Source organism: Brachypodium distachyon, chromosome 4 (genome assembly GCF_000005505.3).
Source record: "Brachypodium distachyon strain Bd21 chromosome 4, Brachypodium_distachyon_v3.0, whole genome shotgun sequence".
Classification (NCBI taxonomy): Eukaryota; Viridiplantae; Streptophyta; class Magnoliopsida; order Poales; family Poaceae; genus Brachypodium; species Brachypodium distachyon.
The window spans coordinates 4,365,399-4,383,709 of record NC_016134.3 but is presented as its reverse complement, the minus strand read 5'-3'; the positions used below and the strand labels follow the sequence as shown (position 1 = coordinate 4,383,709).

Sequence of the window (18,311 nt, the reverse complement as noted above, 5' to 3'; positions counted from 1 at the left end):
ATTGTCTTTCTTTTCTTTTACAACATAAAGAATCGGTTCCCTTGAATTCCTGCGAACACTTTTTGGAAACGAATAGGTCCTTAACCACAATAAATAAATCCGAGAGCTCAAGTCTCTCCTCCAATTCAAAAGACCAAGTGCACCTTAGACGCGGCTAACACAACTATCCTGTAATCGCTATTACTCCCTCTGTCCCATATTAAGTGGCTTTCTATTACATATCTAGACGCGGCATAGACCCATCCATATTTGGATAAATTTGAGTCACTTATTATGGAACCGAGGAAGTATTATTTTTCTTTTCTCGCTCTTGATTTTCGCTTACTCCTTTCAGACTACCTTGAATTCGTCTTCATCTGCACTAAAGCGTAAATGAGTAATACGCCAACCGTCTTTATAAGCGCAAAGCAAAATATATATCCTGTAGCCTGTAGGCCGCGCTCAGCGGCATCTTCTCCTAATCCAAAAGTGTTCGTCCTTCGCTTGTCTTGTCTACACGTACGGAGCCGAGGAGGAGATGGACGCCATGGCCGCGCTTGCGAGAACGAGCCCTACCCTCGCCGCCACGGGCCGCCGGAGCTCCGCGCGGCTCCGTCCGTATGCGTCCCTCTCCTTCGCCGCCGCTTCCTCGAGGCCCCGCGGCCGCGTTGCGCTGAGCACGCCGGAGTGGAGCGGGAGAGCGACCAGGGTAGCTCGCGTCAGCCCCCGCCGCATCGTCGCGTCCTCGGTTGGTTTCCTCGGACTTTTCTCCCCCAATTACTTGCTCCTGCTCGATGATTCAAATAAGGGAAGGAACATAATTTTGCTGTTGTTCTTTGGCGTTGGAGGATTAGGGCCGGCTAGGAGCGCAATTCGATTTGATGTTGTGGTAGTTTATGTTACTGTTGTATTGGCTGAGCTCGATTTTGGAGTAACTGAAAAGATGGGCTACTAGTTTGTCCAGTGTTTAATACTGGTGACTATGCATCATAATGTGTTAAATCCCACATTTCGCTCGGTCTAACCTGAAACTGTAGTGCCTGTCTCAGGTGTTCCATATGATATTTTGTGATAGGAACAAAAAATTAAGTGAAATTAAGATGCTTAGGACTGACAATGTTGACAATGCATAACACTTCACATGCTACATTGTGTAAATTGTTGTTAGAAGTCCTTTTGGTCAGGGTGATGGATATCCTTGATGCATCTTTTGGCCTGAATCTAAACAGGATGTGTCTTCTGTTTAGTAGGTACTGCAGTACTGGTACTGCTAGCTGGTTTCCTTTTTTACTCTGCTATGGAACTTTCAGTGGATTCCTGGGAATTTAGTGATCTGAACTGTAGAGTTATCAGGATTCCAAATATTTGAGTTCTCTCATTTGATAGCTCTGTGGTGCGATTGTGAGATTATTTGACTTGGTTTTGTGGTATTTACGTTACTGTTGTATTGGCTGAGTTCAATTTTGGAGTAACTGAAAAATATGGGCTACTAGTTAGTCAAGTGTTAATTACTGGTGATTATGCACCTAATGTGCCAAATCCCATATTTTGCTCGTTCGAACCTGTAATTGCAGTACCTGTCTCAGGTGTCTATATAATATTTGTGATACTAAGAAACTTTTAAGTGAAATAAATATTCCTAACTGGAATTTTTTTTCTGCAGGATGTTGAGCAGAGCTACATTATGATCAAACCTGACGGCGTTCAACGTGGTCTGGTATGCATTTCTTGACTTTTGTCACTGTTTTGGTTTCTGTTATCTGTTTCAGTTCAGATCAAACACACAGCATGTGCATATAGGTTGGAGAGATTATTTCTCGGTTCGAGAAAAAGGGCTTTTTGCTGAAGGGACTAAAGCTTTTCCAGTGCCCCAAGGAGTTGGCTCAGGTTTGCATCTGAATATGTATCAAAATTTTAAAAGCTTATGTGATTCATGGAAGTTGCTTAGCAAGGAAAAATGTTCTCTGTAATTATGAACAATACCATTCTTATGAAGGAAAGCAACATCTTTCTTTCATGATACCAGTTTCTGGAAATTATATGACTGATCATGCACGGTTAGAACGCCTGTCATCAAATGTATTCTTTCCTGCCAAAACATCGTGCGCCAGCTTATTGTGTTGCTGGTAGGATAGAATATTTGCCGAAGTAGTGGTCGACAGCTATTTGATAATAGATTACTTAATCACCAGCAACAAGTACTCATAATTTTTCAGTCATGTTCCCACCCAGCAGTTCGACAACATCTGTAGTCAAGCCAGGCTTTCTGTAGTTCAAAATAGCACATGGTATTGGCTTTATTCTTACATAGAGAAATAAGTGTTGAGAAATATATTACTATATGCTGATCAGTGATTGCTAAGTCACTGAATTCATAATACTTTGGTATGCACTGACTCTTGTTCTCTCCTCCTTTTTCCAGGAACACTACAAGGATCTGAAGGAAAGACCTTTCTTTCCGAAGCTGATCGACTACATAACTTCTGGTCCTGTCATTTGCATGGTACATATATTTGTAACGAGCTGAACATATTTGTAACTCCGCACTTTGACCAATACATATTTTGCATTTTGTTTTTATTCTGTCCTGTAAGGCTTGGGAGGGTGATGGTGTTGTTGCATCCGCTCGCAAATTGATAGGAGCCACTAACCCCCTTCAAGCTGAACCAGGGACCATAAGGGGTGATCTTGCAGTTCAAACTGGAAGGTTGTCTCCCATGCTCTTTCATGTCTTCACACTATCCTCTGCACTTCATGTGACACATTTTTTTATGTCACCTCCATTTATAATCGTATATCTACACTGAAACAATTATCATGGACTCTTGATTGTCAGGAATGTTGTCCACGGAAGTGACAGTCCTGATAATGGCAAGCGTGAAATTGGTAAGTTTTGCAACAATACAGTGTGTCTTTAGTTTGCTATTCCATCATTTGGTTCTGGACTCTGGAGTCATGGGTAACAACAATTTGATAAGAACCACAGAATTTCAAGGCAGTAATTTTGATATCAAATTTTAAGCACTGTTCTGAATATTTTTATTAATACAAACATCATTATGTTCATAGTGATATGATGGGTGCATTAGCTCCAATAAGACTTGGTTTAGATCTGCTATTGTTGACAATATCAAATGCTAATAACTTACCTTCCTATTTGTAGCTCTATGGTTCAAAGAAGGCGAGCTTGCTCAATGGGAATCAGTTCAAACACCCTGGCTTATAGAGTGATCTTCGCAGATCACTGCAAGAACCTGACTGATGCTTATTTGCTCAACTTGATTCGAGGGGCCATGTATGAGTTTACTTCTGCTGAGTAAGTAAGTGCCTTATCAAGGCCCCAAATTTTTCACCATTTCCCACCTGTATGTTCTTTCTTTCTTTGTACCAATATTGAACAGCTCTGAACTTTAACCTTGGTCAGTTAATGCCTCCTGAGAATTTTCTTTTATTCACATCATCACATGTCAAAGTCTTGACAAAATCAAGGCAACAAAGTTCTATGGCATTGTGAAGGCAGCACACATGGATTATGTTAAAAAGATGGAAATTGCAATATTTTTGGATCTATCAGTTCATCGTTGCATAGTGTGGTCAACTACATGTACAATATACTATATATTCATTTTTGGCTATGGAAATATATGAATCCGAGTGAGTCACAGTTCTTGAACAAATCTGCTCGCGCACACATATCATTTAGGTGTCAGCATTGACAACCTTTTTTTTCCTTTTTTGAGGAAAGGACGATTGACCCAGTTTTGTAGGACATTTGTGGAAATGATCATTTATTCAGTGAAAAACCATCGAGACGTCAAGAAGAAACATGTTCTCACAAGCCATGCACAATGAGTCCAGGCTTTCCATGTCCATGTTTGAGGCTGCCTCCCTCTCCTATCTCCTACTAGTTAAAACTTAAAAGGCACCGTAAAATCTCTCATACTATATTATTCATGGCCTCACAACACACGAACACATATCAGAAGAGGATACATGATTAATGACCAATGTATATGAAGACGTGGTTCCCTTGCAAAAATAAAAAGAACAGAAGGTAGAAAAATATGTAGGTGTTTACTCAATCAGTTTTTTTTCCTTGAGGAGTTAACTAGCTGGTACAATTTCAGAATCTTGTGCTTGCTTCTTTTTGTTGAGAAGTTCCTGTGCGTCCTTCATGATGGATGCGAAAGTCGTGACAGGAATCACTGTGTCAAAACATACCGAAGCGGCGATCTCATCTAGTTGACGTGCCAGATCTGGATCTTCAGTGGTCAATATCTCGGATACCATTAAACACAGTGATAGCAATGCTTCCTTCAGTTTCCTGTCCTCATCTTGGTTACACTTTAGCTCACCGGGAGAAGAGATATCCTTGCTGGTACTATCTTGTGCAGCACGACCTGTTTCTATGTCGATATCGGGTGCCGAGAACCGATTGTTATCTGCTTCGATTCCTGTTTCTAGTTCTACCGTGGACCCATAGCTAAGCAATTTTGTCAGCACCTGCATCAAATAGGAATGATCTTTTCAGTTTGCCAGTCTTGATAACTGGTAATAATATAGCTAGGATCAGTCTATCCGACATGATCACAGTGATAAAAATTAACCGAGCAATCAAAGAATGTGAGATATTATTTTCCACAGTTAAGTTGACAGAGTCAGAGATTACCTTTGGCATGGCATCGGTCAAGGCTTTCTTCAGTCTGTCAAAGCATTCCTGGTCCTTGGTGTAATGACTGCATAGATGCTTCAGGATTTCTGCTGCACTCGTTCTGCATGAGTTGTTTCTGGCAACATGTAGGAGTATGGCACAAAGATCACTGGCAACATCATCGTTTGCCGACAAGATAATTGTGGCAGTGATTTTGCTTTTGAGGGATAGCTCTGCCAGTTTTTGGCCAGTCAATTCTCTGATAATGATGTGCTTCTTGTTCTTGTCATGAGCAAAGTTACTTGCGAGGATCTTAATGTAGTTCTCTTCCTTCTCATCCTCAAAGGAGTCGATGAACTTTTCCTTGGTTGATTTATCCAAGGATACATCGGTGAGGATGTCCACTGCTAGTGTGTGCCTCCATCCTCTCCTGCACCTGTCGCACTTCAGTACACTCTCCATGGCGCAAGTTGCTTCACTGGAGGTTGATATTTCACGCCGGGCCTTCTTGCCGGTCTTTCCAGGAGCAGTGATGGCTTACGAGGGCTGCTATCTCGAGCAATTGATAACACTCGTCTGTTTGGTGAAATCTGTCGGTGCCTAGAGGCGCCATGATACTAGAAAGAAAACCTTGGGTGTTGCTCATGACTCTCCAGTTGCGCTCTTGCACGGAGAGACACCAAAGGATAAGCCGGCCGACCCGCAGCAGCTGAGAGGTGTTGAGCATGGAAGATATGCAGTGAATCCCTCCCGGGAACTGATCCAAGCGGATATCTCCGTCAACGACAAGTTTTCCCACTATGCTCGCGGCACACTCTTTCATGCCTTCATCATACGGGCTTCCGGAATCCAGCGTGCCAAGCAGCTTCTGGAGCACGTGGTTGGAGGATGCCAACCCAATCAGCTGTTTGGTCAGCATTTTGTGCTTGGACGAATTAACCAGCTCGTTCATAATCTTGAGCCCGGAGAGGTAGCTGACAGGTGACCTAGACTCAATCAGGTCCACGGCATATGTGGCAAAATTCCTCCCTCTGGCGAATGATGGGTCCTTCTCGCATCCAATTCTGGTTTCGCGCAGGTATTCCCATACTGCATCGATTTGACTGTCCAAAGCTAGCGAGTACAAGACTTCCAGTGCCGGCTTCAGGTTTGCGCCTCCATCCCTCGTATTGCCGTAATCATGCTGTATTAGACGCCACAGGGAAAGCGCTTACTGATGTACAGCCCAAGCATATACAGACCCACAAGAGGAAGCAATATAATGACGAACAGCAATATTTGAGCTACTGCCTTCGCCAAACCAATAAGACCCCATATGATGTAATAAGCCGTCTGACCAGCGCCGCGGCAATTGTCCGGTGCCTCTAATTGCAATATGCTGCTGTAGGCTGCAGTAGTGAATAAGCCTTTGTAGGCAAACCAAATATTGCTTAACTTTTCGTTCAGAAAGACATCAAATACCCTGATGCAATGTACCAGTTAACAGCAATAATTAATTAATGCAAAGTGATGCACGTACATAATAATGCATAAAAAGATTGAAAACAATACTCCCATATTAAGTGACGAAATATTACATGTATGTATCTAGACGCTTTTTGGTTATAAAGACATCCATATTTGGGCAAATTTGAGTCACTTAATATGAGATGGAGGGAGCAATATTTTCAGGTCTTGCTAGATTTTAGTCGTCCTAGATTGCTGTCCGCGGGATTATATACCATTGGATGTTGATGTGATGGTTTTCGGTATTGTTAGACTTATAACCTACATATACTGCAACCAGATTTTGTAACTTGCTGTAGCAACTGCTACACTACAAATTCCTACAGTTTATGCTCGCTCTTGCTGTCTTCCATCCTACTTCCTCTTTTCCATAAAGATTGGCGTATTTTGTTTCGTTAAGACAAGGATTTGATCAATATTTTATTGATACATCAGTACAAGGTCTTGTCTTAACGAAAAAATACGCCAACATTTGTGAAATGGAGGAAGTATTACACAGTCAAACAAGAGCTGTGATCTCTGCCACATGTGTATTCCTGGCTACTCTGGCATCTGGATCTGCCTCGGATCGCTGCTATAGTAGCTCAAAGCCTCAAAGAGCCCCTCAAAGGCTGCATGGGGCCACAAGAGGGGCGCTAACACCTCATTGACCATCGACGTGTATGATCCAGCCTCTTTGACGACCCCCACCTCTGGATCCAACCTTCACAACCACTGTAGTAGAAAAAGACAGTGAAGTGAAGGGAAAGGGTAATCTCTTCGGCTTCCTGCCTCCATCTCCTTACCCACTAGATCATGATGGCGCGCGTTGCCGCGCCCGTCAATTTTGACAATACAATGATAGGAAGAACACAAATATTTGAGAATGTTGTGTTTGTTCATATTTATGAAAGCTTTTGGCAATTTTCAATGACACGAGGCATGATAGTTATATTTGCACCAACTGACTCATATTGAAGACAATGACTTACTCCTTCCGTCCCAAAATAAGTGACTTGAATTTGTATAGATTCTTATACAAATCCACGTCACTTATTTTGGGACGGAGGGAGTACTTGGTTGTGAGTGTGTTTTTTTAGCTGGTCAGTACCTCAACTTCTAAATGTCAAGTGTGTGATTTCAGTGGAGAGAGGTTGCTGAAAATAATAGAATTTTGGATATCATTTTTCTTTTTTGTTTCGCCTTCCTTTTTTCCATAGAGTAGTCTGTTCAATCGATTTGGAATTCTTGTTCCAAGCGAGCTGTCAGTTGGAACGGTCAGATTCACGAACGGACCGACTGCAAACGCTGGGGCGTCAGAGGGGAAGGGAAAATAAAAAGGCTGCCACTAACATGCTCAGTGGGAGGCTAGTACCACAAAGTGTAATAGGTAACTGAAACAAACTGAATTTTTTAGCACTCAGCTAGCCGACTGTCTTAACTATGACAGGTACGTGGATTCATTATATTCTCTACATAAATACAGATTTCTTGATGGGCCTGCCTTAAAATCAGAGCAATTTTGGTTGATCACAGACTACAGAAATATATGTGCACCTCAGGTGTATTTTGGGGGCAATGTTGCAACTTGCATGGATTCTTTTTCTCCTCGAGAGAAGTTAAAGGGTATGCTCAGCAAGGCAGTAACATGACATGCCAAGAATACAATCAACATTTTAGCGGCAATATCATTTCCCAAGCAAACCCTGGAGTTGAGTTTATCCACATCATTCTGTAGACCATCCATCGTTTTGTTCTGCCTGCAATTCCAATATGCACAAGTACAAAAACATTCAACAGGGCACACATGCACATAGCCGACAAGATGAAATGGATTAATCGTTGTAAATTTCACACTCAGAAGATTCCTTTTAGTTAAATTTTCTCTTAGGGAGTGTCAAGAAAGTTCTCATAAATGAATACTTGCAGATTATGAATAGATGGTTCGTAACCTTTATTGATTTATTTAGTCACTATACTTGGCTTTATCTGTTAAAACGCAAAAATGATGTGTTCTTTTGTTTTCAAAGATTTATATGCTCTTATTCAAAACCAATTTGGTTTGCGTTCTGACAACGGCATCGAATATGTTAACCAGGAGTTTGGGTTGTTTCTTGCCTCTCATGCCATTGAACATCAAACTATCTGTGTGTATCACTCCTAAACAGAATGGTATCGCGGAACGTAAAAATCGACATTTGCTTGAGGTTGCTCTCTCTCTCTCATGTTTATAATGAATGTGCCTAAGTTTCTTTGGGGAGAGGCAACTAAAACTGCGACCTACCTAAAAAATTGTATGCCATCCCGTATTCTTGATTATAAGACTCGCCCTGAATGTCTCTTGAAAACAAATGAATTTTTGGTCTCTCCAAAGGTCTTTGGGTGTGTTTGCTTTGTTCATGATTATAGAAACTCTGTTGGAAAACTTGACCCTCGTGCAATCAAGTGCGTGTTTATGGGCTATTCTTCGTCTTAAAAGGGTTATAGATGTTGGTGTCCCTGAGAGCGTCATTTCTTTGTCAGTATGGATGTGACATTCCGTGAGCATGAATCTTATTATGGCCCTACCAATGACACTGGAATTACACTGTCTCCACCTGAAGTGCAACAAGAGGGGGAGTGTAATAGTAGAGGCGCTGAAACTCTTATGGGCCCTATCCTTGTTCCCACTTCAGGTGTACCATGCATTGATAATAATATTTCTAGTCCGGGGGAGCATACAAATGATGCAAATGGTGGTAGTGATAATAATTCTAGCCAGAGAGACATGCAGGTTGCAACTGAGAACTCATCACTACCTTCACAAGATGTGGAGTCTTTGATGCATGAGGACCCAGGTACCAACCTACACTTTCTTAGTCCAGTTTCTCCTACTAGCACAACAAGTCAAGGTGATAATCAATTGACTACTCTTGATCCTCAGAATGAGTTGCCGATTGCTCTTAGAAAACCAACTAGATCCTCAAATATCCCACCACACCTAAAATACTATATTGGATATAAAAATAATATTGCCAATTTCATTTCTTATAAACATTGCAGCCAGTCCTTCCAAAGTCTTATTACCTCTCTTGATTCTGTACCTGTACCTACTAACTGGAAAGAAGCTAAAGAGGATCCAAAGTAGAAGGAAGCAATGCTAGAAGAGATGAGAGCTTTGGAGAAGAACAATACATGGGAGCTTGTTGATCTACCACCAGTTAAGAAATCTATAGGTTGTAAGTGGATTTGCACGGTTAAACATACTCCAGAAGGCAAGGTGGAAAGGTACAAAGCTAGTCTTGTTGCAAAAGGATATACACAAACATATGGGATTCATTATGATGAGACTTTGCACCAGTGGCTAAAATGAATTCAATCCCAACACTTCTATCTTGTGCGATCAATCTTGATTGGAACATTTACCAGATGGATGTAAAAAATGCCTTCCTACATGGTGATCTTCATGAGGAGGTGTATATGCACATACCACCTGGGTTTGAGACCGCGAAAACCAATGGAAAAGTGCTTCGCTTGCATCGCTCCTTGTATGGGCTGAAACAATCACCTCGATCTTGATTTGATAGGTTTCGACGAGCAATGCTCAAGAAAGGTTATTGTCAAAGCAACGCTGGCCACACCTTGTTTTACAAGTGTGAAATGGGTAAGATTGCCATCCTTATTATGTATGTGGATGATATTGTGATCACCGGAGATTATTATGGACAAATTTCCCACTTAAAGGGTCACCTTGCACATGAGTTTGAAGTTAAAAGATCTAGGGAATCTGAGATACTTTCTTGGAATAGAAGTTTCCAGAGGGCCAAAAGGTATCTTCCTCTCCCAAAGGAAATATGTTCTGGATTTATTTCGTGAGGCCGGTATGCTTGGATGTCGGCCTGTTAGCACTCCAATTGAGCAAAGCCATCGCTTGATAGGTAACATGGGAAGGCCAGTAGACTGGGAGTGCTATGAAAAGATGGTCAGGAAGCTTATATATTTGTCTGATACTCGATCGGATATTGCATTTGCTGTGAGCATGGTCAGTCAGTTTATGCACGACCCACGCTCATCTCATATGGATGCTGTTACTCAAATCTTGCGCTACTTAAAGGGGTGTCCTGGAAAAGGTTTGTTATAGACTCGTCAAGGAAGCCTTCAAGTTGAGTGCTATACTGATGCTGATTGGGCTGGCTCACTCGATGATCGACGATCAACTTCTGGGTATTGCACATTTGTTGGTGGAAACTTAATCTCGTGGCGCAACAAGAAACAAACACTGGTCGCTAGGTCTACTGCAGAAGCCGAATTTCGATCTATGGCACACGGTGTGTGTGAAGTGTTATGGTTGAAGATACTTCTCACAAAGCTCAGGCTATTCCAAGGTATGCCATTAATGTTGTACTGTGATAACAAGGCGGCTATTGATATTGCAAATATTCCAGTCCAACATGATCGAACTAAGCATGTGGAGATTGATCGTCATTTTATTAAGAAGAAGTTGAACAGAGGGATAATATGCATGCCATATGTGAGTTCGTCTAGCCAAGTCGTTGCTGATGTTCTTACAAAAGGATTGCTGAAAAATCTTTTTCTGTCTTCTGTAACAAGATGGGTCTTTATGATGTACTAGATAAATGTCCGTGCTCCGCTACGAAATTGAGAATTTGTATTATGCATGAGTTGTTTAAATATGTGTCGCACATATTTTTTAAAATTTCTGATAAATAAGAGTTATCTCAAAATATTATTTTTGAATTTTTTTTAATCTTGAAAGTCATAAAAACCAATCAAGCATAATTAAAAGATCGTGATACATATAGAATGATTGGCAATTAGATGATTTCATGGCCATTAAGGGATAGTTTTGTTGTAGTGAACTCAGGGCCATCAACTCGAATCTTTATAAGTAAAATAAAATAATAAAGATAAAGATTCGTGTATGTAGTGCTATGTGAATTTGTAGTTCTATAGGGACAAAAATGTAAGATGTAAAAGACATAAGAGAAGGAATAGAGAGAGCAGGATGGCGAAAAGACCCATCCACCCCCAACTTCTTGCTCATGGCTCTCTCTTCTCAATCCCTAACACTAAAATCCTCAAAATCTACATACGTACAACATTTCCTAGGCACAAAAGCAATTTACCGACAGAAAAATTAATGAAGGCACACTAGGAAAACTTAGGAACTAACATCAAACTTGGAAGCGAAGAAAACATCTAGAAAGCTGTAAAGATGCCTGAACAAAATGGATTGGTGAAGATACTAACCCAACTGTCTGTGCGAGAGTAATGACGGTGAGGCACCAGAAGTCCTTCTTCCCCAGCACGGAGACGAAGCCACCGAGGAGGATAACCGTTGTCCATGTAACCGCCAGGAAAGCCAGTCCCCTCAATGCCATTGAAAGGTACCCCATGAACACCGCATAGCTATTAATAAATTCTATTTCCGCCGCCTCACCTCCAAATAAGGGAACCAGCAACCTTGGAAGTTCATCACAGATGTTAACCTCGCCACTATGGCCAGCCATTCTTCCCTCAAGAGTACGTCGAGGTCGATCACAACACAGCACACTGCGTGTTGGAAGTAATCCAAGTCGTTGTTTATGGTTTGAGTTTGAGTCTCTTTATAACATGAGCACGTGGAGATGTGCTTGCCGTGTCCGACGGCAACGTACTGCAGGTCGTCTTGTAATCTGGTCCCTATGTCCAACAAAAGATGTTTCAAGTTTGTCAAAATTTGAATGTACGTAGACATGACTTAGTATATATATACATTTAAATTTGGTCAAAGTTGAGACATACTTTGTTGGAAGGAGGAATATATAAATAAAGGAGAAAAGGCCTTGGGAAAGCTCACGGCTGGGAAAAAGAAAAGAGGAAAAGAAATCTTGTCTCTCTGTGTGTGTTGTCTTGGTGAGATTCGGACGTCTTGTATCGAGTTACAGGTGCATGTTGATTGAGATCTAAAGTTAACAGCAACCCTATATCACTATATATCAGCAAAGTGAAGATGCTAGCAAACTTAACTCACATGACTTAGAAGCAGGTGAAATGACGGGAACACATGAAAGAGCTGCATGCACCAAAATGACGGGCTCCGGCGATTGCGGAGGCCACCCCAACGGGCGTTTCTGGGCGCTCTCGCAGGAGCAGAGCGACAGCGAGGGGATCATCGATGAGAAAAAAATCGCCCAGTTCGGAGCTGTCTCATTAGTCTCTTGTGTGGCATATGTGTTTCTCATAGTTTAGTCTTATAATTGATATATCTTCTAATAAAACATTGACTCGTCTCTTAGCGTTTGAAGTCCAAAGAAGCTATAAGGGAGCGCTACAGCTCACCATTTAAAATCTTGACACTCTTTTTACTCAAAGCGTCTCAAGTAGAGAATCAGACGGCCCCTATACATTGACAGGAGCTATAACAAAACCACTAATTAACTTGTTGACACGTACACATAAGGCTTAATTAGGACAAAAGCTGATAATTATTGAGCTCAACTTTGCGTGCCAGGAAGATAATACTCATTCCTTCCCAATATAGAGGTTGCTTGTCCTTGCTTTAGTCCTTTTTTCCCAAGAGGCAAGCAAGGCATGAGCATCCCCTCCCCCTCCAGCTCCCCTCGTGAATAAGTCCTCTTTTTTCTTCATATTATAATTAAGGCCTATGTTTTTTTTTCTTAAGTCAATTTTTTAAAAGTTAATTTCTCTGAGTTTACTTGAAAGATCTCAACATCTATAACACCTAATAAATACATTATTATGAAAGCATATTTTATGACAGATCTATTGATTTGGTATTGTGAATATTGATATGCTTTTTTACAAATTTGTTTTTATAGAAAACTGTAAGGGAGACCCATGCAGTATAATAGGAACCTAAATTCACATCCATGAGGATTTGAACTCAAGTGTTGCGATTGTGCACCCACTCCCCCAACCAAGTGAGCTTTTTTTTTATAAATTTGATCAAATTTTATTTTTTCAACAATTCAACTTAGCATAGAAGTCACTCCCTATGATCCATAATAAGTGTTGCTGATTTAGTAAAATTTTGTACTAAATCAACAACACTTATTACGGATCACCGAAGGGCCCAAAGAATAAGTAACAGAAAACTGCACAATATTTTTATGAATTGTCTACCAGCCACTTTGCACTTTTCCTAAATTGTTTTGGTCTCTTTTCCCGATTCAACCAATGTACTTGCTAAGGCATTAAGAAATGAAAATCGTCATGATTAGCGGCAACAGAGTGCCATTGGCCACGCATGTCGACAGCAGCGCGCGGCATGTTCAAAACCGTGTTGAAGTCTAAGCCAGGAAGACGCAGACGAATTAATGTAGCGCATGCAAGCCAGGAACATAATAAATGATTAATTGACTCCTTAATATGCCTCACAATCAAAATGTCTTCTGATAAACAATTTAGAAAAGAAGATATAAATATTTTTTCCCGACAACTTTCTTTTCTGGATCATTTGTACTTTTGATACTTTAAAAATCCGATGCAGAATCCAGGGTCAGAGACATATATAACCATTTTTTCAAAAGAAAAAAGAAAACTCGATGAGTGTGTTGGCACTTCATAAAACACCGTGTACCGCGGCTTGCATGGCAAATGATGGTCGCTGCCGTGGAGTTGGTCAGCAACAAGAGGGGACATGATAGTGAAAAGAAAAACTTGGGTGTTGCGGAGAACCAGGCTCAGTTTGGATGGTCACCACAGCTAGACATGCTGCCCACCCACCAGGATTCAATTCCTGAAAGTCGCATCTCTTGCCGTTTAATGTAAAAAAAAGAGAAAACTGCTCTAAGGGCAACTCCAGCCACGTGACCCGAACGGACCAAACGGACGAGTATTTGTGATTGTTTGGGTCGCGGGACGGACAGAATCCGGCCTCTAGTCCGTTTGGGTCGGGCAGTGCGGCCAGCGGGGCAACTCATTTTGGTCCGGCAAACACATGAACTCCAAAATAGTGCCCATTTCAGATACAAACATAAAGTAAATAAAATTCAAACAAATGTGCCGAATTATTACAAATCATACAATACAAATAGTACAATTAAACAAATATTATTTTAAATATAGTTCAAACACTCACATAAATAGGAAAAATCCCTATTGATTTCCTACATGTTGTCATATATACTCAACCAAATCATTCTGGAGTTGGTTGTGGGCTGTCCGGTCTCGAATTTCATGATGCGTGTGGAGGAACTGCTCGAATGAAGTCGGTCCATGTTGGGGCTGAACCAAATCCCCACGGAAATCCCACTCCTTATCAAAGATGGAATCATCCCGCTCGTCCTCGAACAATCATGTTGTGCATGATCACACAAGCAGTCATCGCCTCGGCCATGATCTCCACATTCCATGTTCTTGCAGGATGTCGAACAATGGCCCAACGAGTTTGCAGCACCCCAAATGCCCGCTCCACACCTTCCTAGCACTCTCCTGCTCTTTGGCAAACATGCACCTCTTCTCTCCTTGAGGCATGCGGATGGTCTTCACAAATGTCGACCACTCAGGATAAATGTCCGTCGGCCAGGTAGTACTCCTTGTTGTACTGGAGGCCATTGATCTCATAGTTGACCACCGGAGCTTGGCCTTCGGCAAGCTTAGAAAACACCAGGGAGCATTGAAGCACGTTGATGTCATTGTGAGAGCCCGCCGTCCCGAAGAAAGAGTGCCAAATCCAAGGATCCTGAGATGCAACCGCCTCTAGAATCACGGTGCACCCACCGGCATGACCTTTGTATGCACCCTGCCAGCCGAATGGACAGTTCTTCCACTCCCAATGCATACAATCGATGCTTCCAAGCATCCTCGGGAACCCCCGGGACTCATTGACAGACAACAAGTGGGCTGTGTCCGCGGCCGTCGGTGCTCTCAGGTATTGAGAGCCAAAAATTTGAACCACCGCGGTGCAGAATCTATACATTGATTCAAGGCAGGTGGACTCGCACATGCGCAAATACTCATTGAGACTGTCACCGGCAACCCCATATGACAGCATCCGAATTGCCGCCGTGCATTTCTGATAACTGGAAAATCCAATCCTACCGCAGGCATCCGGCTTGCAAATGAAGTAATCATTGTATCCGGCCACGCCTTGCATGATATGCTTGAACAGCGGCCGCCCCATCCGGTATTGGCGTCGGAACAGTTGGGCAGAAAACACAGGATTTGTGCGATGAAAGTAATCATTGAAAAGAAAAAGATGGCCGGCTTGTCTGTTGCGGGCCAGCGCGTAAGCACGACCCCTAATCGACCCCCGACGAATTGGACGCCGGATCTTATTATGCTGACGGTACCAGAGAGCAGCACTCACCAGCAACTCGGTGTCGCCGTCGGAGTCCTCGCCGTCGCTGTCCATGAAGTGTTTGAAGAAGAACTCGGAGTCGCAGTCGGCCATGGTGTCGTGGCGGCCGGCGGCTGCTGTCCTTGTTGGCCGCCAAAGGGTGGCGACAGAAACGGTTGCGGCGGAGAAATCGGGCGGCGCCAACAGGCAGCAAAGAGGGCGGCGGCGACAGGGTCGAGAGCAGGTGTCTGGGGATTGAAATGGGGATGGGGCGTGGGAATGTGCTCTTTGGCTGACAGGCGGGCCACTATGACGCTAGGGCGGACGAGACGACGCTCCATCCGCGGTCCGGGTCGACGCAAACCCGGCCTAAATTTGGGACATAAATGGGTCAATCCGGATGAAAATGCGGACGTCCGCCCAAATGTGTCGACCCACTGGACCACGGGTTTGGTCCGTTTTCTGCAAACGGACCGTGCCGGCCTAAATGGATCGTCCCACTGGAGGTGATCTAATGTCCTCCGACCACGCTCCCGCATCTCTCCATCATACGGGCTTCTGGAATCCATCATGCGCAGCAGTTTCTGGAGTACGTAACCGGAGGATAGTGACCCAAGCGGCACCTTGATCCAACGTGCTGCTCTTTGCTTACGGAAATGGTCAACCCGTGAGCAACTGTGTCCGGAATAATGGACCCAGAAAGGTAAGCTGGCTGGTGACTTGGACTCCATCAGGTCCACGGCATATGTGATCAAGTTCCTCTGGCAAATGTAGGGTCCTTCTCGCACCCGTGTCTGGTTTCGCGCTGGTACTCCCACACGGCGCCGTGCCTCGAATTCTTTTCCACTGACTACCGATTTGGCTATTTCCTTTTGAGCTTTCCCGGCGAGTAAAGACGACCTTGGAGTCGTAACAGAAGACCACACCCTGGACGAGAGATAACGAGTACAAGACATTCAGCACCGGTTTCTGGTTTGCGCTTCCGTCCGCCGCGTTGCCGTAGCCCGGCTGTATGTATCAGACGCTACAATGAAATCCCAGTCGAGATTACCGCCCGAGCATGTACAGAGCCATAAGAGGACGCAATACAATGGCCTCTTAGAATTTGAATTTGGTGGGCCTGATCAGTTCAATCCAAAGTTTTAATAAATTTTGAAAATCTCAAAGTCTCATTCATAAAGTGTGATGAGGTGAGTGGCAATAGTTACAGCTTGCTAGTTTAGAGTGAATAAGACCAACATATAAAGGATGTTGCTTCTCACCTAGTAAGCAAGTGAGCAAAAAAAATCCCCGCGCGCGTTCCTCCTCCTCCCCCTCCTCTGCTCGCGTCGCTTTTCGTGAATCGATTTCGAGGCCGAGCCGTGCGGGGCCGGGGTTCTTAACTTTTTGTCACGCGCGCGAGGTATTTTGGAATCTGTTACGGACGCGTGCAGATTTTGTGAAGTCGGTTCGGGTTTTCTAAACCGAACCGACCTATACTTGCGTGACTATATATACCGCCGCCCCGTCCCACGCCACCCAACCGAGTTAGGATTTCGCCTGTCTCTTTTCTTGCGCCGTCGTCGTAGTCTACTCCATCCCGAGCATCGGCGCGCACCAGCGATCGGGAGAACAGGTCTCCAGAACCTTCCGTCTTTGCGATCCTATACGGGAGAGGGCGAATAAGGTTTTTGGGAAGCGCTCCAAGCGACTGCTCACTTCCCTACAACCACGGGTCATCTACCTTCTTGAGCCGGCGGGTGTGCAACTCGCCGCCGTCTTCGTCGTCAACAACTTCGTCAAGCGAACGCAACAGCAACGGCTTCCTCTCCACCGCAACCTATATTCGAGATGCATGTGCTAGTTGCTACTGTCGTCATGATCTGTATTATGGAATTACTCAATAATTTGTTATTCTCAAAATTGATTAATTTTCCAACAATCCAAAAATCTTATTGTAGACAATTTTCTGATTTAACTATGTGTTTAGTCGATGCACTGAAGCCGGATAAATTTTCCGGGATGTATTTTCAGAGATGGCAATTAAAGGCCATGCTCTGGTTGCAGACTCTGAAAGTATTCTGGGTGACAGATGGCAAGCCAGAGGGAGATTTATCTGAGGAAGCTCAGAAAAATTTCCAGGATGCCAATGTTGCCTTTAGAGGATGCATTCCGAGTGTTTTTTCTGACCGTCTATGTGATGTGTACATGCACATAGAAGACAGGAAGGAGCTGTGGGATGCACGGGATGCTAAATTCGGTGTAACCGATGCAGGCAGTGAACTGTATACCATGGGAGTCGCTGAACGACTACAAGATCGTGGATATATAACCGTTCTGTAGTCGAAGAAGCGCATGAGATACAGGTCATTGTGAGAGAGCTCCAACTTCTCAAGTGTAACTTGCCCGACAAATAGGTGGCTGGGTGCATAATTGCAAAGCTGCCTCCCTCGTGGATGAATTTCGCCACGTCTCTGAAACACAAGAGACAAGAGATATCAGTTGAACAACTGATAGCGTCCCTTGATGTTGAAGAGAAGGCTCGGGCTAAGGACACCACAGAGAAGCCTGTTGAAATTCCATCTAACGCCAATATGGTACAGAGGAACTTTCGCGGCAACGGAAAGAAAAAAGGAAAAAAGCTTGTTGTTGTCAACAACAACAAGCCTGCGCAGACTACTGCCTTCAAGAAGAAGAAGAAAGTAAAGAAAGTCAAACTGAATTGTTTCACCTGTGGAGAGCTCGGCCACTTTTCCAAAGACTGCCCTGACCGTGCAGATCGTAGAGGGAAAAAGGGGCAGAAGACTGTCAACGTCGTGACCGCCAGCAACACTGAGACGTACGGTATTTTACCTACTGTTCTTTTAGTATTTTAATCCCCATGTTGGTGGATTGATACGGGTGCTAATGTTCATGTATGTTCTGACATCTCTT

General features: G+C 43.3%; 3 protein-coding genes and 1 long non-coding RNA gene across 5 annotated transcripts; 2 read left to right on the top strand and 2 right to left on the bottom strand.

Moving 5' to 3' along the window:
• The first annotated feature begins 517 nt into the window (after positions 1–517).
• On the top strand, positions 518–3,210 carry NDPK3 (nucleoside diphosphate kinase 2, chloroplastic). Its single transcript, NM_001302878.1, has 7 exons — positions 518–727; positions 1,643–1,696; positions 1,780–1,866; positions 2,402–2,482; positions 2,574–2,686; positions 2,816–2,865; positions 3,143–3,210. Exons 1-7 carry the CDS (start codon positions 518–520, stop codon positions 3,208–3,210), a joined length of 663 nt encoding a protein of 220 aa, NP_001289807.1.
• Positions 3,211–3,568: 358 nt separating this feature from the next.
• LOC112268933 lies at positions 3,569–12,178 on the bottom strand. 2 transcript variants are annotated; one of them, XM_024455219.1, is made up of 4 exons: positions 12,129–12,178; positions 11,366–11,797; positions 4,649–6,092; positions 3,569–4,482 (listed from the first exon to the last, which is right to left on the bottom strand). In XM_024455219.1, exons 3-4 carry the CDS (start codon positions 5,090–5,092, stop codon positions 4,084–4,086), a joined length of 843 nt encoding a protein of 280 aa, XP_024310987.1. In that variant the 5' UTR covers positions 5,093–6,092; positions 11,366–11,797; positions 12,129–12,178; the 3' UTR covers positions 3,569–4,083. The 2 variants fall into 2 exon arrangements, with proteins under 2 accessions (XP_024310987.1, XP_024310986.1); XM_024455218.1 differs by lacking the exons at positions 11,366–11,797; positions 12,129–12,178 and having other exon boundaries at positions 4,649–7,078.
• On the top strand, positions 7,229–10,773 carry LOC112268934. The gene is made up of 2 exons (XR_002960493.1): positions 7,229–7,505; positions 7,602–10,773. It is a non-coding gene; the product is annotated as an uncharacterized LOC112268934 (long non-coding RNA).
• A 2,443-nt stretch (positions 12,179–14,621) lies between the features above and the next one.
• Positions 14,622–15,512, bottom strand: LOC100831363. Its single transcript, XM_010240609.1, has one exon. The coding sequence runs from the start codon at positions 15,510–15,512 to the stop codon at positions 14,622–14,624; it is 891 nt and encodes a 296-aa protein (XP_010238911.1).
• Between the last annotated feature and the right edge of the window lie 2,799 nt (positions 15,513–18,311).

What these genes read in the sequence shown, in the direction of transcription:
- NDPK3 (NM_001302878.1), top strand. Translation starts at nt 518, where the DNA reads ATGGACGCCATGGCCGCGCTTGCGAGAACGAGCCCTACCCTCGCCGCC. An exon ending in CTGGTCCTGTCATTTGCATG is followed by an intron (nt 2,483 to 2,573) that starts GTACATATATTT and finishes CTGTCCTGTAAG; the next exon opens with GCTTGGGAGGGTGATGGTGT. An exon ending in TAATGGCAAGCGTGAAATTG is followed by an intron (nt 2,866 to 3,142) that starts GTAAGTTTTGCA and finishes TCCTATTTGTAG; the next exon opens with CTCTATGGTTCAAAGAAGGC.
- LOC100831363 (XM_010240609.1), bottom strand. Translation starts at nt 15,512, where the DNA reads ATGGCCGACTGCGACTCCGAGTTCTTCTTCAAACACTTCATGGACAGC.
- LOC112268933 (XM_024455219.1), bottom strand. Translation starts at nt 5,092, where the DNA reads ATGGAGAGTGTACTGAAGTGCGACAGGTGCAGGAGAGGATGGAGGCAC. An exon ending in TGACCGATGCCATGCCAAAG is followed by an intron (nt 4,483 to 4,648) that starts GTAATCTCTGAC and finishes TATTTGATGCAG; the next exon opens with GTGCTGACAAAATTGCTTAG.